General features: G+C 41.6%; 1 protein-coding gene across 4 annotated transcripts in view; it reads left to right on the top strand.

Annotated features, from left to right (window-relative positions):
- Positions 1-20,682, top strand: part of PHKA2 (phosphorylase kinase regulatory subunit alpha 2) — a 55,470-nt gene that overhangs the window by 24,723 nt on the left and 10,065 nt on the right. The window contains exons 16-30 of one of the 4 annotated variants that reach the window (XR_014525794.1): positions 1,368-1,477; positions 1,890-2,034; positions 3,066-3,144; positions 4,343-4,506; positions 6,064-6,237; positions 7,392-7,480; positions 9,111-9,244; positions 10,560-10,716; positions 12,003-12,082; positions 12,912-12,990; positions 13,109-13,238; positions 14,628-14,729; positions 14,841-14,959; positions 15,645-16,350; positions 18,199-20,632. Coding sequence is in view for 3 of the 4 variants with exons in the window: in XM_083501820.1 (XP_083357946.1) it covers positions 1,368-1,477; positions 1,890-2,034; positions 3,066-3,144; positions 4,343-4,506; positions 6,064-6,237; positions 7,392-7,480; positions 9,111-9,244; positions 10,560-10,716; positions 12,003-12,082; positions 12,912-12,990; positions 13,109-13,238; positions 14,628-14,729; positions 14,841-14,959; positions 15,645-15,674; positions 20,579-20,632 (1,646 nt within the window). In the remaining variant the exon portion in view is untranslated. The remainder of the gene's footprint in view (positions 1-1,367; positions 1,478-1,889; positions 2,035-3,065; positions 3,145-4,342; positions 4,507-6,063; positions 6,238-7,391; positions 7,481-9,110; positions 9,245-10,559; positions 10,717-12,002; positions 12,083-12,911; positions 12,991-13,108; positions 13,239-14,627; positions 14,730-14,840; positions 14,960-15,644; positions 16,351-18,198; positions 20,633-20,682) is intronic. The other 3 variants (XM_083501820.1, XM_083501821.1, XM_083501822.1) reach the window with 3 other exon arrangements.

The raw sequence follows: 20,682 nt of genomic DNA, 5'->3' as shown, positions 1-20,682 counted from the left end.
TGTAAGGCACACCATATGATTTAAAGGGGAATGGAAGCATGCCTCTGGCTTCTCCACCAATGCTGCACTTGCCTCCTGGCTCCTTTTCCTCCAGCCTCTGTATCTTGAACAAGATTTGAAGAGGGAGCTGATGTAATTTTTTTTTTTTTAAATTCCCATCATGCAGTTAAGCAATTCCATTCTGCAGGCACCTGATGACATAGGAGCCTCCATGAGCACAGCCACTCCTCCTTTCAGACTTTCATTCACTGTGTGGAAGTCAGGTTGGAGCCGGGAAAATGGGCACAAACATTGGCAGTGAGACACCTGTGTGGTCCCACCCCCTGTCAATCTCATCAAGCCCCTTCCTGTGCACACAGGAAGCTCCCCCTGTAGTTCTGAGCCCAGGCCTGAACACCAGTGTGCTGGATTATAGCAATTGCTTAAAAAAAAAAAAACCAACACAAATCTTTGCAGCAGTAAAGACTTCTATAGTAGATATGCTTTCATAAGCTTTTCTGTTACCATTTAATGATCAAGCAGATAAGAAAGCTGTTGAGTGTTGGCCAAGAAAATTCTAGCCATAGAGATTTTAACCATTCTTCTTAAACTTATCTAAATAAAGCCAGAAGAAAATATCAACACACTATTTATGTAAAAAGTTTTTGGCCATGAAATAAGTAGAGCACTGCTTTCATTGATCTGACAAGAAATTGTAATGGAATTGGGCAAAAATGTTCTAGTTGGGGCTGTGTCGTGTGTGCAAATTGTTAGAAAAATAATTGGTATTAGAAGAACTAGGGAGAGGCTTGCAAATTTTATGCACCTCTTCTCTATGCCTACATATAGGCTCGCGCCCTATACAAATCTTTTCTAATGTTAGTAACATTACCCTACTTGCTAATTCCACTCAAAAGGGTACTACAGTGGTACCTCGAGTTACAAACGCCTCAGGTTACAAACACTTTAGGTTACAAACTCTGCTAACCTGGAAGAGTTACCTCGAGTTGAGAACTTTGCCTCAGGATGCGAATGGAAATTGTGTGCCAGCGGCGCAGCGGCAGCAAGAGGCCCCATTAGCAAAAGCACGCCTCTAGTTAACAACAGTTTCAGGTTAAGAACGGACCTCCAGAACGAATTAAGTCCATAACTAGAGGTATCACTGTACTGATTTCATGAATTAGGCAGTGCCTTTCCACGAAATTTCATGCTGAAGCAGTGCACTACTTGCTTTGCAAAAGAACAAGCCTTAAAGCCTTTTGGAATATAAGGAAAATGTTCATGATTTTTATGTTTTCCTTCCGGCAGCAAAATGTTTACGACTAATTTGTGTTGAATACAGTATAAGAGCAGAAGTAAATATTAGCTGTATTCTTCTGTCCTTCCAGGCCGCAACAAGAGCATGAAGCTGAGTGGAAGACCTTACCGACATATTGGTGTCCTGGGAACATCTAAGCTCTATGTTATAAGAAATCAAATATTTACTTTTACCCCACAGGTGAGCTTGGAAAGCTTTCTGTTTCCCAATTGCTGGTGAAACACTTTGCTTATTTACATATCCCTCTTTGACGTTATGTAGGCTGAACTGATGAAACTTGTATCAAACTCATTCCAGCCATTTACACACGGAAATGAAATAAAATAGGAATACTGATAAGCTCATCAGCTTTCCAAAAAAATTAAAACTAGACTTGCTAATTACACAGGCCAGAAGTGAGCACATAGGGATGGGGATCTTCCTGATGTAGCTAGAGAACATCTCCCCATCAAGGATGGAGGAGAGCTGCAGGTGAAGTCATGGGGTCCCTCGTCCCTGGGTTGTGATGGGCTTCCATAGAACTAATGGTAACAAAGCTTTTGCCGAGAAAGAAATCTATAAGCACTTGTCTTCAATTTGTTTTTCCTTCCAGTTTATAGATCAGCATCACTTCTATTTGGCTTTAGACAATCGGATGATTGTGGAGATGCTACGAACAGAGTTGGCTTATCTCACTTCATGTTGGAGGATTACAGGAAGACCAACCCTCACTTTCCCAATAACCAATACAATGCTCAGTCAGTAACATGTGACCTTTATCATATGACTTTCCATATTATGGTTGGACCCAGCTTTTTCTGAATGTTCATGCCATTTGCAACAGAAGCTTTTTTGTTATTTGTTTTACATTCCATACTGGATTATAAATAAGAGGCAGGGATAGATTCTATCCAACAGAGAAACAAATGACTTTCTAAATATGCAAGACCACTTTTCAGGATAAAATTTTACATTAATCTGGCTTTTTTTTATAAAAAATGGGGGAAATTTGAAGCTGTGGCGTGTGTATTTAAGTTCCAAAATTATTATTATTATTATTATTATTATTATTATTATTATTATTATTATTATTTGTTTCACTTTAAAGTGCTTTCCTCTCATCCATGGCCTTAGATTTGATGCTGCAAATAGCAGCAGCCTCTTTGAGCTGGAGTTCCCTAGCAACCGTGTTCCCCACTTATGGAAATAGCTACTGAGATATCCTTGTGTATCCTGCTCTTCATAGGGGTACACCAGATTAGAGTGAAGATAAAAATATACAGTTCATGTAGTGAACAAGTACTCTGTGAGCATAGCACCAAAATGGGAGACCATCTCCTTTATAGAACCAAAATGGGAGACCATCTCCTTTGCCAGGTGGGTCTGGAGAAATACGGCTTTCTGAAACCCGCTGCTTGTCTGTGTAGAATGATGCCTGGCTAGATGGTACACTGGTCTGGTATAAGTCAGCTTCCTTTGTTCCCAAACAGATTTAATAAGTGAAGTGGTAGTAAAACAGAATGCCAGTATATGGTGCACATTGGAACTCAGTAGGACTGAGTTAAAATGCCTATAGTCGAGATTTTCCCCCCTCCCCATCTTACGAAAGGGAAACTCAAACCAGTCAGCAATACACTTTAGGAGTTGCTAGTCCCCCCCCCCCCCATTTTTTCTTTCGGTTATTTTATTTTTACAAAGTATTCCACATCGGATATGCTAACTTATTTTTAAAATGAGTTGATAAAGGAACCTATTGCCATGATGCATGTTTTGTTTTCCTCCTTTTTAGCCAATGATGGGTCTGACATTGATCCAGCAATTCTTGCCACAGTGAGAAAACTTGGGGATGGCTACTTTGGAGGGGCCAGGTAGGTGCCACAATCCCATTGACGCCTGAGGATATTCCTCTTTCTCTGGCTTTGACAAAAACATATCATCAGACTATTGTGTTCTCTGTCTAGTGTTTCATAGGTTTGCCCCACTAGTCTCTTTTGAGGTTGTCACTGTGCTTCCCAAGTCATTTGTCATTGTAGACTTGTGCGTTAATCATGTTTGTTTTGTATGCTGTTGGGAGGGCAGGAAAAGTAGCATGCACATTAAAGGTAAAGGGACCCCTGACCATTAGGTCCAGTCATGACCGACTCTGGGGTTGCGGCGCTCATCTCGCTTTATTGGCTGAGGAAGCTGGCATACAACTTCCAGGTCATGTGGCCAGCATGACTAAGCCGCTTCTGGCGAACCAGAGCAGCACACGGAAACGCCGTTTACCTTCCCACTGGAGCGGTACCTATTTATCTACTTGCACTTTGACGTGCTTTTGAACTGCTAGGTTGGCAAGAGCAGGGACCGAGCAATAGGAGCTCACCCCGTCGCGGGGATTCGAACCACTGACCTTCTGATCGGCAAGTCCTAGGCTCTGTGGTTTAACCCACAGCGCCACCCGCGTCCCTAGCATGCATTACCAGAGAGCAAATTGCATTAATGGAATTTAATTTTGTATAAATGCACATAAGTTTGTGGCATGGGAGTTACTAAAAAAAACAACAACTTGGCAGGTTGCACATCTACTCAATGGAAGTTGCTCTCAATTAAGCATGTACAGGCAAACCCTGCATTGCACGCATTCAAAGAACACACAACTATGCACACGTGGGCCTTTCTTCAGAACTGGAAGAGGTTGCAATGGGGGAAAGGTGGGCTTATGCATACTCTATTGACATGCACAATGACCTGGAATGCAAGTCCCATTCAAATTGGGGCGTTGCCTGTATCGGATTGCAGGCTGAGTATCTCTCAAGCAGGGGGTGGTCTTGATGGCTATTCCTGTTGTTTCCCATAGCATCTAGTAATACCATCTAGTAATCAAAGAAAGAGTGTCTGTCAGTATGGAGACCATTTAGCTATGATTGTATAGAGCTGTGCTTCCCTCTTCTGCACAGTGCCAACAATAGTCAAAAACATAGCAAATGCTGATTATAGTGGGAAAACTTTTATATCTAGTGCAATAAGCATTCATATAAAATGATGTTCTTTTCTTCTTTGGCTGCTTTGATGTTTGTTCTTCAGGGTGAAGTTGGGCAAGTTTTCAGACTTCCTGACCACTTCATTCTATACAAACCTCAGCTTTCTGGACCCTGATTCTGATGGGAAGCTCTTTGATGATGACAATGAAGGTTATTCCAGCCCTGAAAGTGGATATGAACTAGATTATGCAGACTTCGGCAGCAAAGGTAGTACTGGTTTTGGTTTTTTAATGTTTCAAATTATACACACACTTGCCAAAGTGAACACATCTCAAAGCCAGTGTCAGAGGAATATATTTCAAATCGGATCATAAAGGAATCGGTGGCTTTCTGGAAAGGTTGATTTGCCCATACTGTTCTTGAAATTTGTATTTGGGGAATATCTAACAGCATGTTTTAACTGAAATGTACAAATACAGCCTGACAAAAGCTGGCTGAGTATTTTTGGTGGCATTTCTCTTGACTGAGGACAGTACTGTTCATGTTTCGTCTAACTAACAGTGGACATATTTTTTAAAAAATAATAATCAAACACTGTTATTTAAATGCTTGCATATTTTCAAGCTGCCTGGGATACGTTTTGCATATAGAATATGTCTTCTATATTCATGTATTGTTGAATTGTATTTATTACTGAATTTGCTATAGATGCTGTTCTGTACTGCTGCGGGGGAAACTGTTACCTTGCAGCCTTCTGATGAGGCTCATGGTATGCTGCTATGTCCAATTTCCTTATATCCTAGTCTCATTGTAGGATCTCTCTTGTCTCTGGGGACCCTCCCCCCCTTCCTCTGTGTGCGATTAGAGAGAAGTGTATAGACTGTAGCAACACAGTAGGGCCAGAGTGATGGAGGAATCACACTGATAGAAGTGGGACAGAAGAGGCCAGGAGTTGCAGAAGGCCACAGGGAGGAAGAAATGAGACTGGACAGAGATGGAGATCCGAGGGAGAAAAGGAGAAGCCTGGGATTTATGTTGGATTCGTTGTCCTGGTCCTAATTCCTTCACTAAGGAAGGGCTGGGAAGTTAACCTTTTCCTGAACAATAGAAGAAGATGATGATATTGTGAGCATCTGTAGCAGCTGCAGATGAGCAGGGTACATGTGAATGGTGTGTGAGATTGGTGCACAACTGTCAACACGGGGGCTATTTTCGGCCCAGGAGGGGGGGTTGAGGTGGATTTACATGTGCTCATCGACACGCACGAAGATCCGGAATGCAACCCCCGTGCCATGGCCTGAAACATTTAATCATTGTATTGTTTTCTTTAACAAATGACAGTGATTATTTACTATTATTGTTTTACCTATATTGTTTTTCCAATGCCAAAAGGTGATGTCAGTCAGAAGGAAGTAAAGTGACGAGAACCTGCTCGTCATCAATAATCAGTCTCACGCCAAGCCTAACAGCCAACATTTATTGTGTACAGTAAAAAACATACTCTCTGCCTGCAGCCTCTTGCCAGCAGCAGCTTCGACTCTTTTAGGAGAAAATACAACATTGTATCAACCTGCAGCTAAAAACAAATACCATACATGGGCATCACCCCACCATTAGGCTATGCTGTGTGAACCAATCATTAGTCTAGCATGAGGTGTTCACGCGCTCATCATGCCTAGCACAGCCTGCCCTGCCAAAAGGTCAGGCTGCAGTAAATTTCCATCCATGCGCCCATCTTGCCACATGGGCACTAACAACCATTTTCCTACAGTAAAGTTCCAGTGTCTCTTTCAAACTGATTTCCTTTTGAACCTGTTTTGACAGAATCCCAGGACGAACTGGACCAGTATATAAACACAATGTTACAGAGCACTGCTCTTAAATCACACTTGCCTCCAATATCAAAAACATCTGGTTCAAGCTATGTGTTTAGTGCTGCTCATTCTACCAGAGAAATACTGTCAATCATGGCCAAGACGAAGGGTCTGGATGTTCCCAGTAAGTTTTTTACAGCATTTTGAGTTTTATAACATTTCACAGATGAAATGCCTGTAAATGCTAAATTGATGCTAAAGCTAAGAATATTGTTAAAACGGTTAGTCCACGCTAATTGTAGTTACCAAGAAATATTCCTTATAGCACAATTCCTTTGAAATAATGTTTAATTTTCTGTGTAACGGACAATTAGCTTGTCATCACTGAAGCTCTGAAGTTGAAGTGGACATTATGATGGCATGTACCAATGGGACAATTTGCAACCAATTTCTGTTGTCAAAAGTTCTCAGTAATAAGCATCACATTGTGACCACATGTGTAAAGTCAAGAATAAAAATTGAAAGCTACAGAGAACTCTCTAGTCTACTGAGCTGATGAATAAGGGAGATAAGTGCATAATCAGATTGTAGATGATGAAAAAAACACTTACGAATCTGAAGGAGAGAATATGTCGTGAAATATTTCTTAAAATCATCATTACTGTTGCCAAGGGACATCATGGGTCAATAGGTGCTGTACTTCATTTGCGAGGTGCTAAAACCTAGAAATACAGTGAAAATTGGGACAGAACTTGATAATTAACTGCAAATTGCACAGAGTATTAGTTGGATATACTAGGGAGAAAAAGTGAAATTTTCTGCAATGTGAACATGCCTTTAAAGGGTATACACACTTGATGCTTAGCATTCTGTCCTGTGTTGAACCAAAGCATGCTGACATTAACTTCTGCATTTTAAGATACTATCTTTCTCCAGACCTCAGACGTGCTAGCATATTACAATGATTGCTGATTTCAGGTGGGAGAAATAGAGAGATTAACTGGATGTTACATATTGTTTTTCTTCCTACTTGGGAAGGAAGTGAGTTGGAGAAGAGGAGGGGAAAGGATACTTAACCCTTTCCCTACTTCCTTCTTAAGCGCTGCTGCCCTGGACTCTTTTGGGATAAAGGGCAGGGTATAAATTTAATGAAATATATCAACATTCTGAATTGCCCCCCTCAAAGTATCTTTCTCTGTTCCAGTGGTGTTGGTTACACGTATTTTCTTGTACTGCACAACTAGGTCCTTAATATAATGTTTTAGTATCCGAAACACTGTGGGCTCTTACAATAGCACTTCTGTGTACTTAAAATGACCTGGTTTGTTTGTTTCCCAGATGTTTCGATGTCTTTGCCTACAAAGGTTTTGAACACCCACCGGAAATCTCTGAACCTTGTTGACTCACCACATTCACTGGTGGACGAAGTAAGCCATTGCAATGTTCACATTTGGATAGCATAGTGACCTACCTCTTTGTTTACCGTTTTAATCAATAGAAGTAGCTGAAAAACAAATATATAATGTTTCACTTGTGCATCATTGAAACAGTTTATTTTGTTTAAAACATTTGTACTCCACCTTAAGGAGTCCAAGGTGACTGACAGAAAAATAAAGCCCTAATTTAACAATGCAACATATTGGTTCCAGAAACATTAGAACACTAAAATATGGCAGCAGCAATCAAAGTTATTGGGTTGCATCCAGTGGTGTCCATGCACAATGGGACTTCTTCCTCTGCTCATTCTTCCAGAGCAGACTTGGGGGGGGGGTGCTTGAGGGACTGTACAGGGGAGGAGAGGAAGGGGAAGGGGAAGCCCCATTGTGTTATTGGAACTCTGCTCATACAACATGGGAACCCATTCCAATCCATTGAAATCAGCAGATTTAATCCAATACACTAGAATAACCATCTACAAGCCAGAAGGTTTTTTCATAGGGAAGATTATTACTAGCTTCTGGAAGGCTCTTCAATAGTTATTGAACCGAAATTGTTCCTGCAAAAAAGGAGTATTAAAAAAGTGCAAGAATGCCTGAAAAAAGGAGGTGGAATCACATTAGTATGGTGTGGGAAGTAAGTGGAAATATTGCAGCGTTGTAATCTATTGCTCGGATGTTAATTCAGTGGTCAGTTCAAGAAGCAGAGGCAGCCTTCAGAAAGCTTGTTCCTTGCTTCCTGACAAAAGAGCTGTTAGTTCCTTGCTTTCAGACCACACCAGGACTAATGATACATAATTGAATCTTCGTAACTGCAGCAAATGCAGGCTGGATTCCCTGAGTCCAGGAGGACTGCATTCTAGCTCCTGCAGAATTGCTCAGCACACAGCTCATTTATTTGGGGCGTGCAAAACAGCAGCCACATGGCTTGAGTACACATTGCAGCCCTATATTTTTGGAATTGGAGACTCCCTCCCCATTTGATTTTCACTTCTCTTCTGCTTCAAAGCAAGGAGGTTACCCTACGCATGTACAGCCCAGCCTGCTTACTGTTTGAAGGCCCATGGGTATTAAATGCAAATATTATTTTAAAAGACAAAACTAATATTGTTTGAATCTCTTTTTTATTTAGTTACCCAGTGGTGTTTTTTTTTTTTTAAGCACACACTTTAGAACTTCCAGCCGACTCCCTTTTCATCCACATACCTGGAGTAAAGTTAGTTAAACAAAATGTAAAAAGCGTTCAAAAACACTATGTCTCAATTCTGTACAGTGGTACCTTGGGTTAAGAACTTAATTCGTTCTGGAGGTCCGTTCTTAACCTGGAACTGTTCTTAACCTGAGGTACCACTTTAGCTAATGGGGCCTCCTGCTGCCGCCGTGCCACAGCCACACGATTTCTGTTCTCATCCTGAAGCAAAGTTCTTAACCCGAGGTACTATTTCTGGGTTAGCGGAGTCTGTAACCTGAAGCATCTGTAACCCAAGGTACCACTGTAATTGCATTTATGTGCCCCTCACGTTTCCCAGGGAGTAATGATAGCTAATGAGTTACAGAGCAACCTTTCATGCTCAGGCCTTTTTTGACTTTTGGTCATTTAAAGTTTGTCTTTGATTAATAGGAGCCGGAGGCTGTTCTTCAGTTGCCAAAAGATGCTCACGGCGATTTGGACTGTGTGAAATTAGTAGAGCAGTTAAAGGAATGTCCCACTTTACATGACCAGGCAGATATATTGTACATCCTGTATCTAATAAAGTAAGTTTCCTAGTATCTTTGTAGCAAAGTTTGTTTATTTTTAAATGGCGGCATTTCTAGGAAGCAAAAGCGCCCTGCTGTTTTAATGTTATGTGGGATTGTTGTTGTTCATGACCCTGGCAACTGTGACCTCCCTTACGGCAGGGAAAGTGGCCCTCCAGATGAATGATTCCAACATCCGTCAGTCCCAGCCAGCATGGCCAACAGTCAAGGATTATGGGAGTTGGACTCCAACATCTGGAGTGCCACAGGGTTCCAGCTTCTGACATGGGTTTCAGCCTTCAGATTACTGTTATGTGTTCCTAATGTTTTATTACAAGGTTTTCATTTCCCATTCTGTTGCCTTTTAGCACACCCACAAAATTGTTTGAAGTGCTGTCTAGTTTCTAGTCAGATCTTCTGTATTAATGTTTGCAGAGCTGATCATTCCACTTGTCACAGTGCAAGATGCAGCAGGACATCTGGCTCCTGGTTTCGTATGTGGCTATTTTAGGGTTGATGCTACATTCATGTAAAGTTCTTTTGAGCGGTAAATGGGATTTTATTTTGCAATAAACTAAAAAATACAGGCTACAAAAAACACACACACATAACAAAAGTACTTTAAAAATTAAGGAACGTGATGATTACTCTCGTTAACATATCTTGCATATGTTTGTAGGATGACTTAAATATCATAGTCAGGAAAAGTATAGGCTTCTGTACTTGGTTGGAATTTGATCAGAAGCTTGAAGGGCAACTTCGTAGAAATAAGTGGGAATCATGATGCCATAATATCTATTTTTAATTTTTGCTTCATTTCTTTTAGCTGGCTGAATAATCATTGTATGTTATCACAGTCTCTCGATTTTTATTATTCTGCTGCTGTGGAGTTCCAGTTATATGCTGTACATGGCTTGACTGCTATATATTTCTGCTTAAGAAAGTTATGAAGGCACTTGAGGCTACTACGTTGCTGAAGCTATGCAGGTCTGAGTTTGGCAGAGTCTGGGTGGCAGATCACTTGGGAACCAAGCATATGTCACCTTGGATTCCATGAAGGAAGCAGGAAGAGACATAAATGTAATAAAATTAAACAATGTCTTACATTTATGTTTCACCTTTTTCCCATCATGGAGGGATCCAGGGTCATTAGGTTCAAAATGACGAAGCATCGCTTTAGAACTCCAGTCTAATATTCTTGCAACTTCTACACACTTTCAGCTATTTCCCTTATTTCTACAATGAAAATGTCGTGTGTGTGTGTGTGTGTGTGTGTAATAGCTATGTATTAGTTTATAAGTACATCTAACCATTTATGGTTTTGTATTTTAAGAGGCCTTGACTGGGAAACATGTCTCTATGGCCAGTGTGGAATCACAGTTCATTGTCTTCTCAATGAGCTCTACAGCAAAGCAGGCCTGAACCAAGAATGGGGGCTGATCCGCTACATCTCTGGCATACTGCGAAAAAGAGTGGAAGTCCTAGCTGAGGTGCGGAACAAGTATATAGCATTAATTTATTTACTAAATTTGTATCCCGCCCTTCATCCAAAGATCACAGGACATAAAAAAGACATGAAATGAGAATACAAAATACATAATAGAACAAAAACAAAAAATACCCCACCTCCCACAAACACATTTAAAAGGCCATAAAATGTTAATCAACCCAAGGCCTTACCTGTTCCATTTGCTCTTCTTTTTGTCTTTGGGTGTGGGGATACGTATGCTTTTGCTACTGGAAGAATGTGCCTGCAATATGTTTTGCAACTCGTTGCTAGGTTTTATTTATTCTAAAAAAGATGGGTTGTGTCCAACTAAGTAGCACGCAGAGTAGACCCACTGAAATCAATGAACTAGGCTACTAACTTAAGTACATTAATTTCACTTAGCCTATTGTGTGCGTGACTTAGTTGGGAGCAACTCATTTGCTTTACTATTACAGTGGACTCCCAGCAGTTTCCCATCCAGATTCATACACCCAGTTTAACTGTAGCAAGGATGGGGAGCCAGTGCCCCCCCCCAATACTCCTGCGCTCCAACTCCCATCAGCCTCAACCAGCCAGTGGTCAGGAACTCTAGTCCAGTATCATCTGCAGGGCCACAGATATATATCCCTGACTTACGTGTGTGTGTGTGTGTGTGTGTGTGTGTGTGTCCCCGCATCTCTGAGCTATAGGAAGCTTGCACTTCAGCTCCTAAGGCCAGATCTTTTTAGATATGTACACTTTTAATCCACTGAATTTTAGATCTGCTTTTTGTGAAGGTGTGCCTCTGATTGCACTGTTGCCGCTGAATTTCTCCTACTGCTTTTATGCTGGCAATTATTGTTACTATAAGTAGATAAATTGACCCATGGAATAAAGGCTGTCATAACAGTTTTAAGTGCGGGTGGAAATCATATTTAGACACACACACACACACACACTGCATCTTGAGACATTTGCTTTTAGAGCTGTACACATGTGCACTGAAACACCTTAAAATGTCCTCACTGGGCACTACATCTTTCCTGACTGACAGCAAGCAGGATGATTGATCAGTCACCTCGCTATAGTTTCTCTGTCCTTGTTACAGGTACAATAAATGGTGTTTCCTCTTTATCTAATTAGTGCTACAGAATAGGCAAAGCAATGTTTCTGCATCTAAAAGAAGACTATGCTGGTTGCTGCATATATGGGTTCCTGCAATATCTTTGAATTTAAAATAAGACAGTGTTGGTTGTTGTGTAATTAAGAGATCAATCTCACCACTTCTCTCCTTTTATCCTGTGCTAGGCATGCACGGACCTCCTGTCACACCAGAAGCAACTTACAGTAGGCCTGCCACCTGAGCCACGTGAAAAAACAATAACAGCGTAAGCATTCATCACCTTTATAGCCTTATTTATCACACTTTCTGTGGCCTCTCTAATTGTCGTCTTCTTGTATATTGTGAAATAATATAGTTAGAATGAATAACACAGCCTTAATTTACTGGGTATTTTTAATGTGTGTTTTTTTAGTTGTAAATTGTACAGGATTTTGAGAAACAACAAATAGAAATGTAGTTAAATACCGTATTTTTCGCTCTAAAACACGCACCAGACCACAAGACGCACCTAGTTTTTGAAGGAGGAAAACAAGAAAAAAAATATTCTGAATCTCAGAAGCCAGAACAGCAAGAGGGATCGCTGCGCAGTGAAAGCAGCAATCCCTCTTGCTGTTCTGGCTTCTGGGATAGCTGCGCAGCCTGCTTTCGCTCCATAAGACGCACACACATTTCCCCTTACTTTTTAGGAGGGGAAAAGTGAGTCTTATAGAGCAAAAAATACGGTAATTATAAAAGAGACATTGGTCCTCTTTGGCAAGGCTGGACCCGAACAATATATTATGCAGGACCTTAGCAAGTTTGCTAGAAATCTTTAGATGTGGGAATGGTACAGTGGGAATCTAAGAGTAAAGGCAATCTGGGGGAATGGGATCAGCAGCAAGGTTGTGACTAGATGATCAAGGAATAACCCGCATGAAGAGGATCCCCATTTTTCTCCATGTGGATGTAACTGTGAAGTCCCCACAACATTCTCATGAGCCACTGGGTAGTTGTCCTAGGAGAATGGCACATATACACACATAAACACCAGAGAGGATTGTTGGTGGCAAATATAGCATCCTCGCAGTCTTTAATCAATGGTCCATTTTCTCTAGGCCTTTGCCACCTGAGGAACTAAGCAAACTCATATATGAAGCCAGTGGTCAAGACATCAGCATTGCGGTTCTTACTCAGGTAATGCAAAAGGGAATCCTTTGGATGCCTTGAAGAAACAGCTTTGTTTCTCTCACCGTCTTGCAGTTTTCATAAATGCTCTTTTTCCCCCTTCCGCCATCCTCATCCCCCATAACAGGAAATCATGGTGTACTTGGCTATGTATGTCCGGTCACAGCCCAGTCTATTTGCAGAGATGCTCAGGCTCCGCATTGGACTCATCATTCAAGTGATGGCCACAGAACTTGCTCGCAGCTTGAATTGTTCCGGTGAGACCAGTTTTGTTGCCACAGGCCAATAACAGAACAGTCCATGAGTGATGCCCCACTTACAGTGGACGAATCCAAAGCAGGATGACTGTAGGTGTGATTGATACCGTATTGGCCCGAATATAAGCCACACCCAAATATAAGCCGCACCTTTAAAATTCCACAGGCACTCACACCCGTTCAGTTTTACCGCATGTCTGTTTCAGCAGCGATATCGTAAAAGCTTATTTTTGTAAGGTTGCAAATTTCAGCCGCAGTTTAACTTTTCACGGTTGGAATTTGGGGGGAAAGTGAGGCTTATATTCAGGCCAATACGTTATATAGAGAGTTTGTGTGTGCGCTTCTGAAAGGGAATCGGAGGTGATGGTAGAGAGAGGGAGGATGGCATTCAATGCTGTGCAAATGACAAGCCTTCAAAATTGGCTCTGGAGGGCTAAGGGACCCTCTGGAGCAGATTTGATTCAGAGCACTGCTGGAAGACAGTGCACAGTAGCTAGAGATGGTGATATTAATGCCACGTTCATTAATAAATGTACAAAATAGTAATAATATATAATAAGCTGCTACAGTTTTAAGATCTTCCACCAGCAGAATATCTGTAGGATTGTTTTAATAGAAATCAGGATGAATTTGCAGCAAATGCTAGAGTTAAATGTTGCAATCTGATCCATGTTTACTCAGAAGTCAGTCCTGCCAGTTTCAATGGGAGTTTTCCCCAGGCAACTATGCATAGAATTGTAGCCTAAGTTTGTTCTATTGGTTATTTTGCCTTTGTTTTTTGTCTGTGAATTGGGCAGGTATCATTTTCTTAAAAAGCACCCTCAGGGATTTGCTTTTTGTTCCTGCATTTCTTCCGTATGCTCAACAAAGTCTGCTCCAGATGCCATGCGTTTTTATTCTTTAAGTATGAAAAGCCCCAGGAAAACAATCATGTTAAACTGCATTTAGCTGATTGACAGCAAGGGCTCATTGTCTGCCATCCCACTTTCAGGAGCTGGGAAAGAAGATATTTTAAGATAGACGATTATCTTCACTGTGGTTCTGTATATGAACTTGAGACCTGTGACTCAGAAATGAGAATGCTGCAGCGATATACATAGAGGAGAAAGGGTGCTATTTATCCCCTTCGGTGTAAAACAAAGCCTTTTTGTACTAATGCAATTTATGTGGGCTTGTCAGAGGGGAGAAAGCCAGGAAAAGTACCCAGCTGAAAAAGATCACACTGGCTACTTACCTTTCATTAAGTGATATGGGCTGAAGGCAGAGCTTGCCATTAATTTGGTAAGCTGAGAAATAATAATGGAGCCGTTCATTAAGTGATCTGTGCTACTGACAACTTGCACTCCTGCAACAGCAACTGCATTGTCCTTATTGCTTTCCCTTATATAGGTGAAGAAGCCTCCGAAAGCTTAATGAATCTAAGCCCCTTTGATATGAAAAATCTCCTCCATCATATTCTCAGTGGGAAAGAATTTGGAGTCGAAAGGAGCAGTAATACACTTTTCTTCTAAGTGCCATTTTTAAAATTACTTTTGTTGGTGTTTCATTTTTTGGTAACAAAAAATAATTTTTTTCTTCTTCCTTCCCGTCCCTCTCCCTAAGTGCGTCCTCTCGATTCTTCAACATCAAGCCCTGCTATATCTATCCATGAAGTGGGTCATACGGGAGCAACGAAAACGGAACGAAGTGGCATCACTAGGCTGAAGAGCGAGATGAAGCAGGTGAGCTCCTGTCTCTGCATTTCCTTCCAGGCACCTTTAGGGACTGGCTCGTGAGAGCTCATTTCTCTCTGGAGGCTACAGCGAACCACTCACTTTGATCTACCTCTGCTTAATCTGAGAGCATATCCTGCTAGGGTCCAAAGGGGCTGTGCGAGAGCTTCCACAGCCAACCCAAGATATTTCAGCCTGTCATGACTGCTAGAAAGCTGCTCCTTAATAATAATAATAATAATAATAATAATAATAATAATATTAATAATAAAGCAGGGAATGGCCACTCACCTGTTCCTGAGGGCTGTTGAGAGGATCACATGGGGAATTAGAGAACCACGTGCAGCACCTTGAGCTTGAATAAGAAAGGAAAGAGAAGGGAAAGGAAGGATGGCCTGTCACTTAATGCATTTGAGGCATGTTCAGAAGACACTTGTCAAGTCCTCTATCCTTAAAATACACATAAAGCCCAGCCCGCCCTATCTCATATTTCTTACAAATCATTTGGCACTAGTGGTGGTTTTATATCTTAGTTAGGAGGTAGTAGCTCACATCTTTCATCCATATGAGACCTTAATTGCCGGTATTGAGCAGCGAAAACATTTCACGTTATTTTGTGTCTGCTTGTGTTGCTTGTTTGCAGCATCTGCTTTCACCATTTACATTTTTTTGTTTGTTTCGTTTTTCATTCTAGAGACATTGGAGGCTAAGTAGTAGCGAACAGGTGAAATGAAAGTGACACGTGTGTGCATATCAAGTTGCTAAATTTGCATGCTGGAAGTGCATATATGCATTTTGAGACGAGTGCACGGATAGGCGTTAGAACACATATTTAAACTGTCAAGTTGAAAATGACTAATGTGCTTGTGTGAAAGATTTGTTGGCTCACTCTCTCCGTAGCATGAGTTCCAGGGTGGTTTCCAAGGTTACTAAAGCAAGACTGCTATCCTGAATCAATAATCATGTGTAACTCCCCCCAAACCCCAGCAACACACTCCGCCCCCAGAAAGCAAAAACAAAACACTACCATAGCATCACCATCTTAACATAGCAGTGACATCCTTGGGGCCGTGTCACACTTTTTGTTTTTAAGTGCTCACTTAGAAAGCGTAATGCGCAGTGCTATTTTTCTAGAAGAAGAAGTGCTGGAACTCACCATGAACACCTCCCTCGTTCTCTCTCAGTGGCAATGGCGCCCACTTGAAAGGTGCAGGAACTGAGTTCCAGTGAGTTCCAGCGTAAAAAAAGCCCTTGTAATATGTGGTAGGGCTGTAACGTGCTTTAAAACAGTGGCATCGTTCAGATGAACTTAACAGAGAGCCAGGATTCATGGCAGTTGTACTGCACGTTCACTCAGTGTGAAACTTGGGTTCTAATGTACCAAATAGCCCATAGATACTGTTCGCTTGCTGGGATTTTTTTTTTTTTTAAATAAAATTTTTATTTGGTTTTCTGCTTTTATAAAAACAAAACATACACAAAGAAAAAACAAAAGACAAAAACATGTATAAAATCAGCATATCCCCGTTTCATGACCTTGTTCCTTGACTTCCCCCCACCTCCCCTCGTGCATCCCAGTTTCAAGATTATATCAGCAAATTGGTGTTTCTCCTCTTAACAATCTTATTCATCTTATTACCTTTTTTATAATAAAAATTGATTTTCATAAGTTGGACTTAAGCTCTCTTCCATCGATTTTCATTTTATCTTAATTAAGAGTCATCTTAACCAAACCTAGAAGTCTTAAGAGTTTTTAAGAGTCTCCTCTTCCCTCCCTCCCATCCCCGGTTTTTGTCCCTTCCCAATAAAAATCCAAGTTCGAGATTCTCAGCCTGGGTTCCTCACGTCCGAGGCTTTCAAATCTCTTTCAGTCCCTCTCCGCCTGTCCTGTTGGTAGTCCTTTATGTCAGTCGTCGGGTCTGGGAAAAGTTCTTTCACCATCAAAGTGTATCCTCTTCCCACATGAAGATTCAAACGTAACTGCTGAAGAATTTCCACAAAGTCTATCTCTTCAAAGTCTAAGTCCAAACGGAGGCCCCAATCATATTTCTGTATTTTACAATCCTGTATTCCATTTTGTCTTGGGACCTCCTCCTTCTTCTTCTGTGTCTTTCGCAGACTTGTGGTAGATATGTTCCCAGCGTCTCCTTGCTTGTATTCCACAGATGTCAACTTTTGGTTGTTACTTCCCAGGATTACTTCTTCTTTTTCTTGTTGTTTAGTCTCTTCCAGCTCTGTAGATATTGTTTCCCAATCCGCTGTGGATTCTTTCTCATTGAGGTCCTCAATACAAAGAGCAGAGTTGCCTGTTCCCAAGGTCATAGTCTCGAGTTGTTTATTCATGGCCAAGCTCTGCTCTTGTAAGATTCCCACCAATTGAAACATCCTTTCGATTTCCACTAGTAACTTTCCTTCCACAGCCATTGTATCCATTGTAGTTTCACAAAATTCCCCCTAGGGGGAATCTGGTTACTTATTTGCCTTTTCACCAACAATCCTTTAACTGATTATTATTACTTTGTTTCCAACAGTTTTAGCTCAATTATAACTCGTCTTAGTCCAGAGGGATCTTAAATGACAATTTCTCACTTTAAACCGCCCGTTTGGCAGCTTTGACAGCTGTCAAACTCCGCAGCTCTTACACAGGCACCAAGGCAGGACGTTCCCGAGCTCGGGGGGGGGGGGGTTGTTTAAAACAAAAGAAGGGTTTCCAAAACTCCACTCTCCAACCCAAAATTTCCTTTAGTTAAATCTTGGAAGTTAATGTCCTTTTTAACTCACCCCGCCAAGGGTAGGCTCTCCAGCTTAGCTCTTGTGTCGTTGCTTAGATCGTCTGCAAGAGGGGGGGTGCGGACTTCCTTTTAGCACCCCCCCCGGTCGTCTCCAATTTAAGGTAGATTTTTTAAAGTCCCAATCCGTCTTACTCACGGGTGATTCTTTCAGTCCAAATTTTCAAGGAAGGAAGTCAGCGCTCTCTGGTCATGGCTCGCGGCTTCGCTCTACCAAGGTAGCGATCGACTCTCAGTGCCACGCCACCCCCGTATCCCCTCCGCAGCCTTTAAAAAGGCTCTTTGCGAATCAGGGGGGCGCTTAAGGCACCCGCCGAGTCTTCAGTCCGCAGGCTTCCGCGCCTGCGGTTTTTAAGGGTCCCCGCGTCGCCGGCGCGGCAAAGACCCATCCTCGGTAGAGCCGATTCCCTCCGCAGCTCGGAGGGAATCCGCCATTTCCAGATCGCGTCAACCCGGAAGTCCGCTTGCTGGGATTTTTGACTACTTCTGTGCTGTTCTGTAAGTGTTTACAACATTGGGGGAAGCTGACAGGCAAGAAAAGTTATCCTAAGAGTTTATGGAGGTGTTCTAAAGATGTCCATTATGGAGTAAGGTCCATCAAACACAGTGAGATATAGGAAGACTGCCTTCTACTGAGCAAGACCATGGGTCACCCTAGTTCTCTACACTAGTGGGTCTTCAAGGCTCTTTCCCAACCCTACCAAGAAATGTCAGGACTTGAACATGAGACTGTCTGCATGTGCTCCATCACTGTGCTAGTGGCAGAGCCTAAACATATGCAAGATTGTGCTGTAAGGCATGTTTTATTCACTTAGACATTGCTATATCTTAGATTTGCCCCAGCCAAGCCTTGAAGCATTTTATAGGATTATATAGAAAGCCTGTGTGTTAAATTGACTTTGCTCTGAAACTGTTATGCCTTTGCAACTCTATACCCTCAGCTCATTGCTTTCAGGGCGCACATTATGTGTGTTTCTTTTTGTATATTCAACTGCCCACTAGAGGTCAGCATTAATACGATGTCATAATAGATGGATTGCACTACAAAATTTCTCAGAGGGGTGTGGTTGTAAATATAGAAACATTCAAAACTCATTAAATTTGGGTATATTCATATAGATAGCTAGGCTTAGAAACCTAACAGCAAATTTATTTTATGTATTGCATTGTCTCCTCTTTTAAAGATGTAGCGAATGGTGCAGAATCCCAGAATAATCTGAATTATATTTGAGTGTTTTAATCACATAAGGTATTGAATACCAACATGGATTCTTGTTAAGCTGTTTAAGGCTACGCACCAACCTAGAAGTACCCAACAGCCCTTCATCCTGGCATTTCTCTAAACCCAAATGACTTGTGTCTCTGGATATTTTTAAGGGCTTAGCTTAGCATATGCTTGCCTAGCAACAAATCCTCCATTGTCTTCTTCATAGGGCAGGCAGCTGAGCCATAGATTAAGCTGTGGCTATTTATTTGATTTGGTTCTTGTCTTTCCTCCAAGGGACTCAGAGCAGTGTTTCAGTGCCACAATACCCCTGTGAGCCACCTTAAGTGAAAGGTCATCTGGTGGCCTTTGTAGCTCAGTGGGGATTTGAATGGGGGCTTCCCCCCACATCAAAGCTCAGCATTTTGGCCACTGCACTATTCAGGTGTTGCTGCAGTTGCACTCAGCATCCTGGCAAAATGGACATAGGCCACAAAGGTAGAGAGGACATCCTAACTTTAACTAAGCCTTGTTCTTGAAACATAAAGGGAAATTGCCACTGCCTGTGGCTGTTTGAAATGCATGCTGAAAAGCATTTGCTGAATTCTGGAGAAGGGCCGGGGACAAGAGAGCACCTCCTGGGTTTTCCAACTCATGGCTACCAAAATGGAGACTGTAAAATGAAGCGTGGTGTGTGCACATGATCTTGTAAATGCCACCTTGACAGATGGAGTCATTTTGTGCCCCATTCTGTTAAGTGTGGATCTTTATATAGCCAAAATGGTACCATCCAAATACAAGAGGGAGGAATCAGCAGGCTTGGGGAAAACACAAAGGTTTATGGAAAAAATATTAAGTGTGTGGGGGGGGAGCCATCTCAAACAGTTGTGAGCATGCTATGTGGGCACAGACTATTGACTCTCTCTGTGTGTGTAAGTTAAATGGAAAATAGACGAGGAATGGAATGGAGTATCGTGGGAAAGGGCATAGCTGTCTGGCTAGAACCCTGAACAGGAGCACACCACCATAGTTTCAGAGTTCTACCTGATTTAATACTCAAAAGCTGGAATATATTCTCCTGCATTTTTGACCATTTGGTCAATTTCAAAGCTAAACCAAGACATCATGATTAAGGAAAGCAGTTCAGAAACATTGTTCTTGATACTAAGATGATGTATTGATTGTTTTGCTTTCCATTGCTTAGTTTGTTTGGAATCTTGCTTGCATGTAGCTGCATGGAATGGGGCTGATGCAATGGCTCTCATTGCATAGGAAATGTAACCTTAACAATAGCTCAAACATGCTTCATGTATTTGAAAAGCTCCTCTTACTTCATTGTTGCTGCTATCTGAAGGTCAGCATTTCAAGTAACAACACTGGGTGCAAAATCTGACACTTCCCCAAACTACTGTCTAGATGGTTTCTTATTTAGGCACAGATTGGGGACTGGTGCAAATTATCCTTGTTTTCTTTGATGCCAGAAAAGTTACAGCAATGACCTTCATTGCAGATTTCAACACATGAGAGCATGGGGACATTTACAGCTTGCTGCTCATACCTATATCATTTCGTTTGTTTTCCACGTGGTGTTGTTTTTACTCATTTCCCCCCCTTTGTTTTTCATTTATTTTGTAGTTCTTCTATGGGGGCCATTCCACATCCAGCAGCATGCATTCTTCCAGGTCTATGGTAATCTATCATTCAGTAACTTAAAATCACTTCCTCTTTGTAGGGACAGA

The sequence above is a fragment of the Podarcis liolepis genome (genome assembly GCF_965112155.1).
Source record: "Podarcis liolepis genome assembly, chromosome: 4".
Taxonomy (NCBI): Eukaryota; Metazoa; Chordata; class Lepidosauria; order Squamata; family Lacertidae; genus Podarcis; species Podarcis liolepis.
Note: the sequence above shows the minus strand (reverse complement) of the source record. Positions and strands in the feature narration are given on the sequence as shown.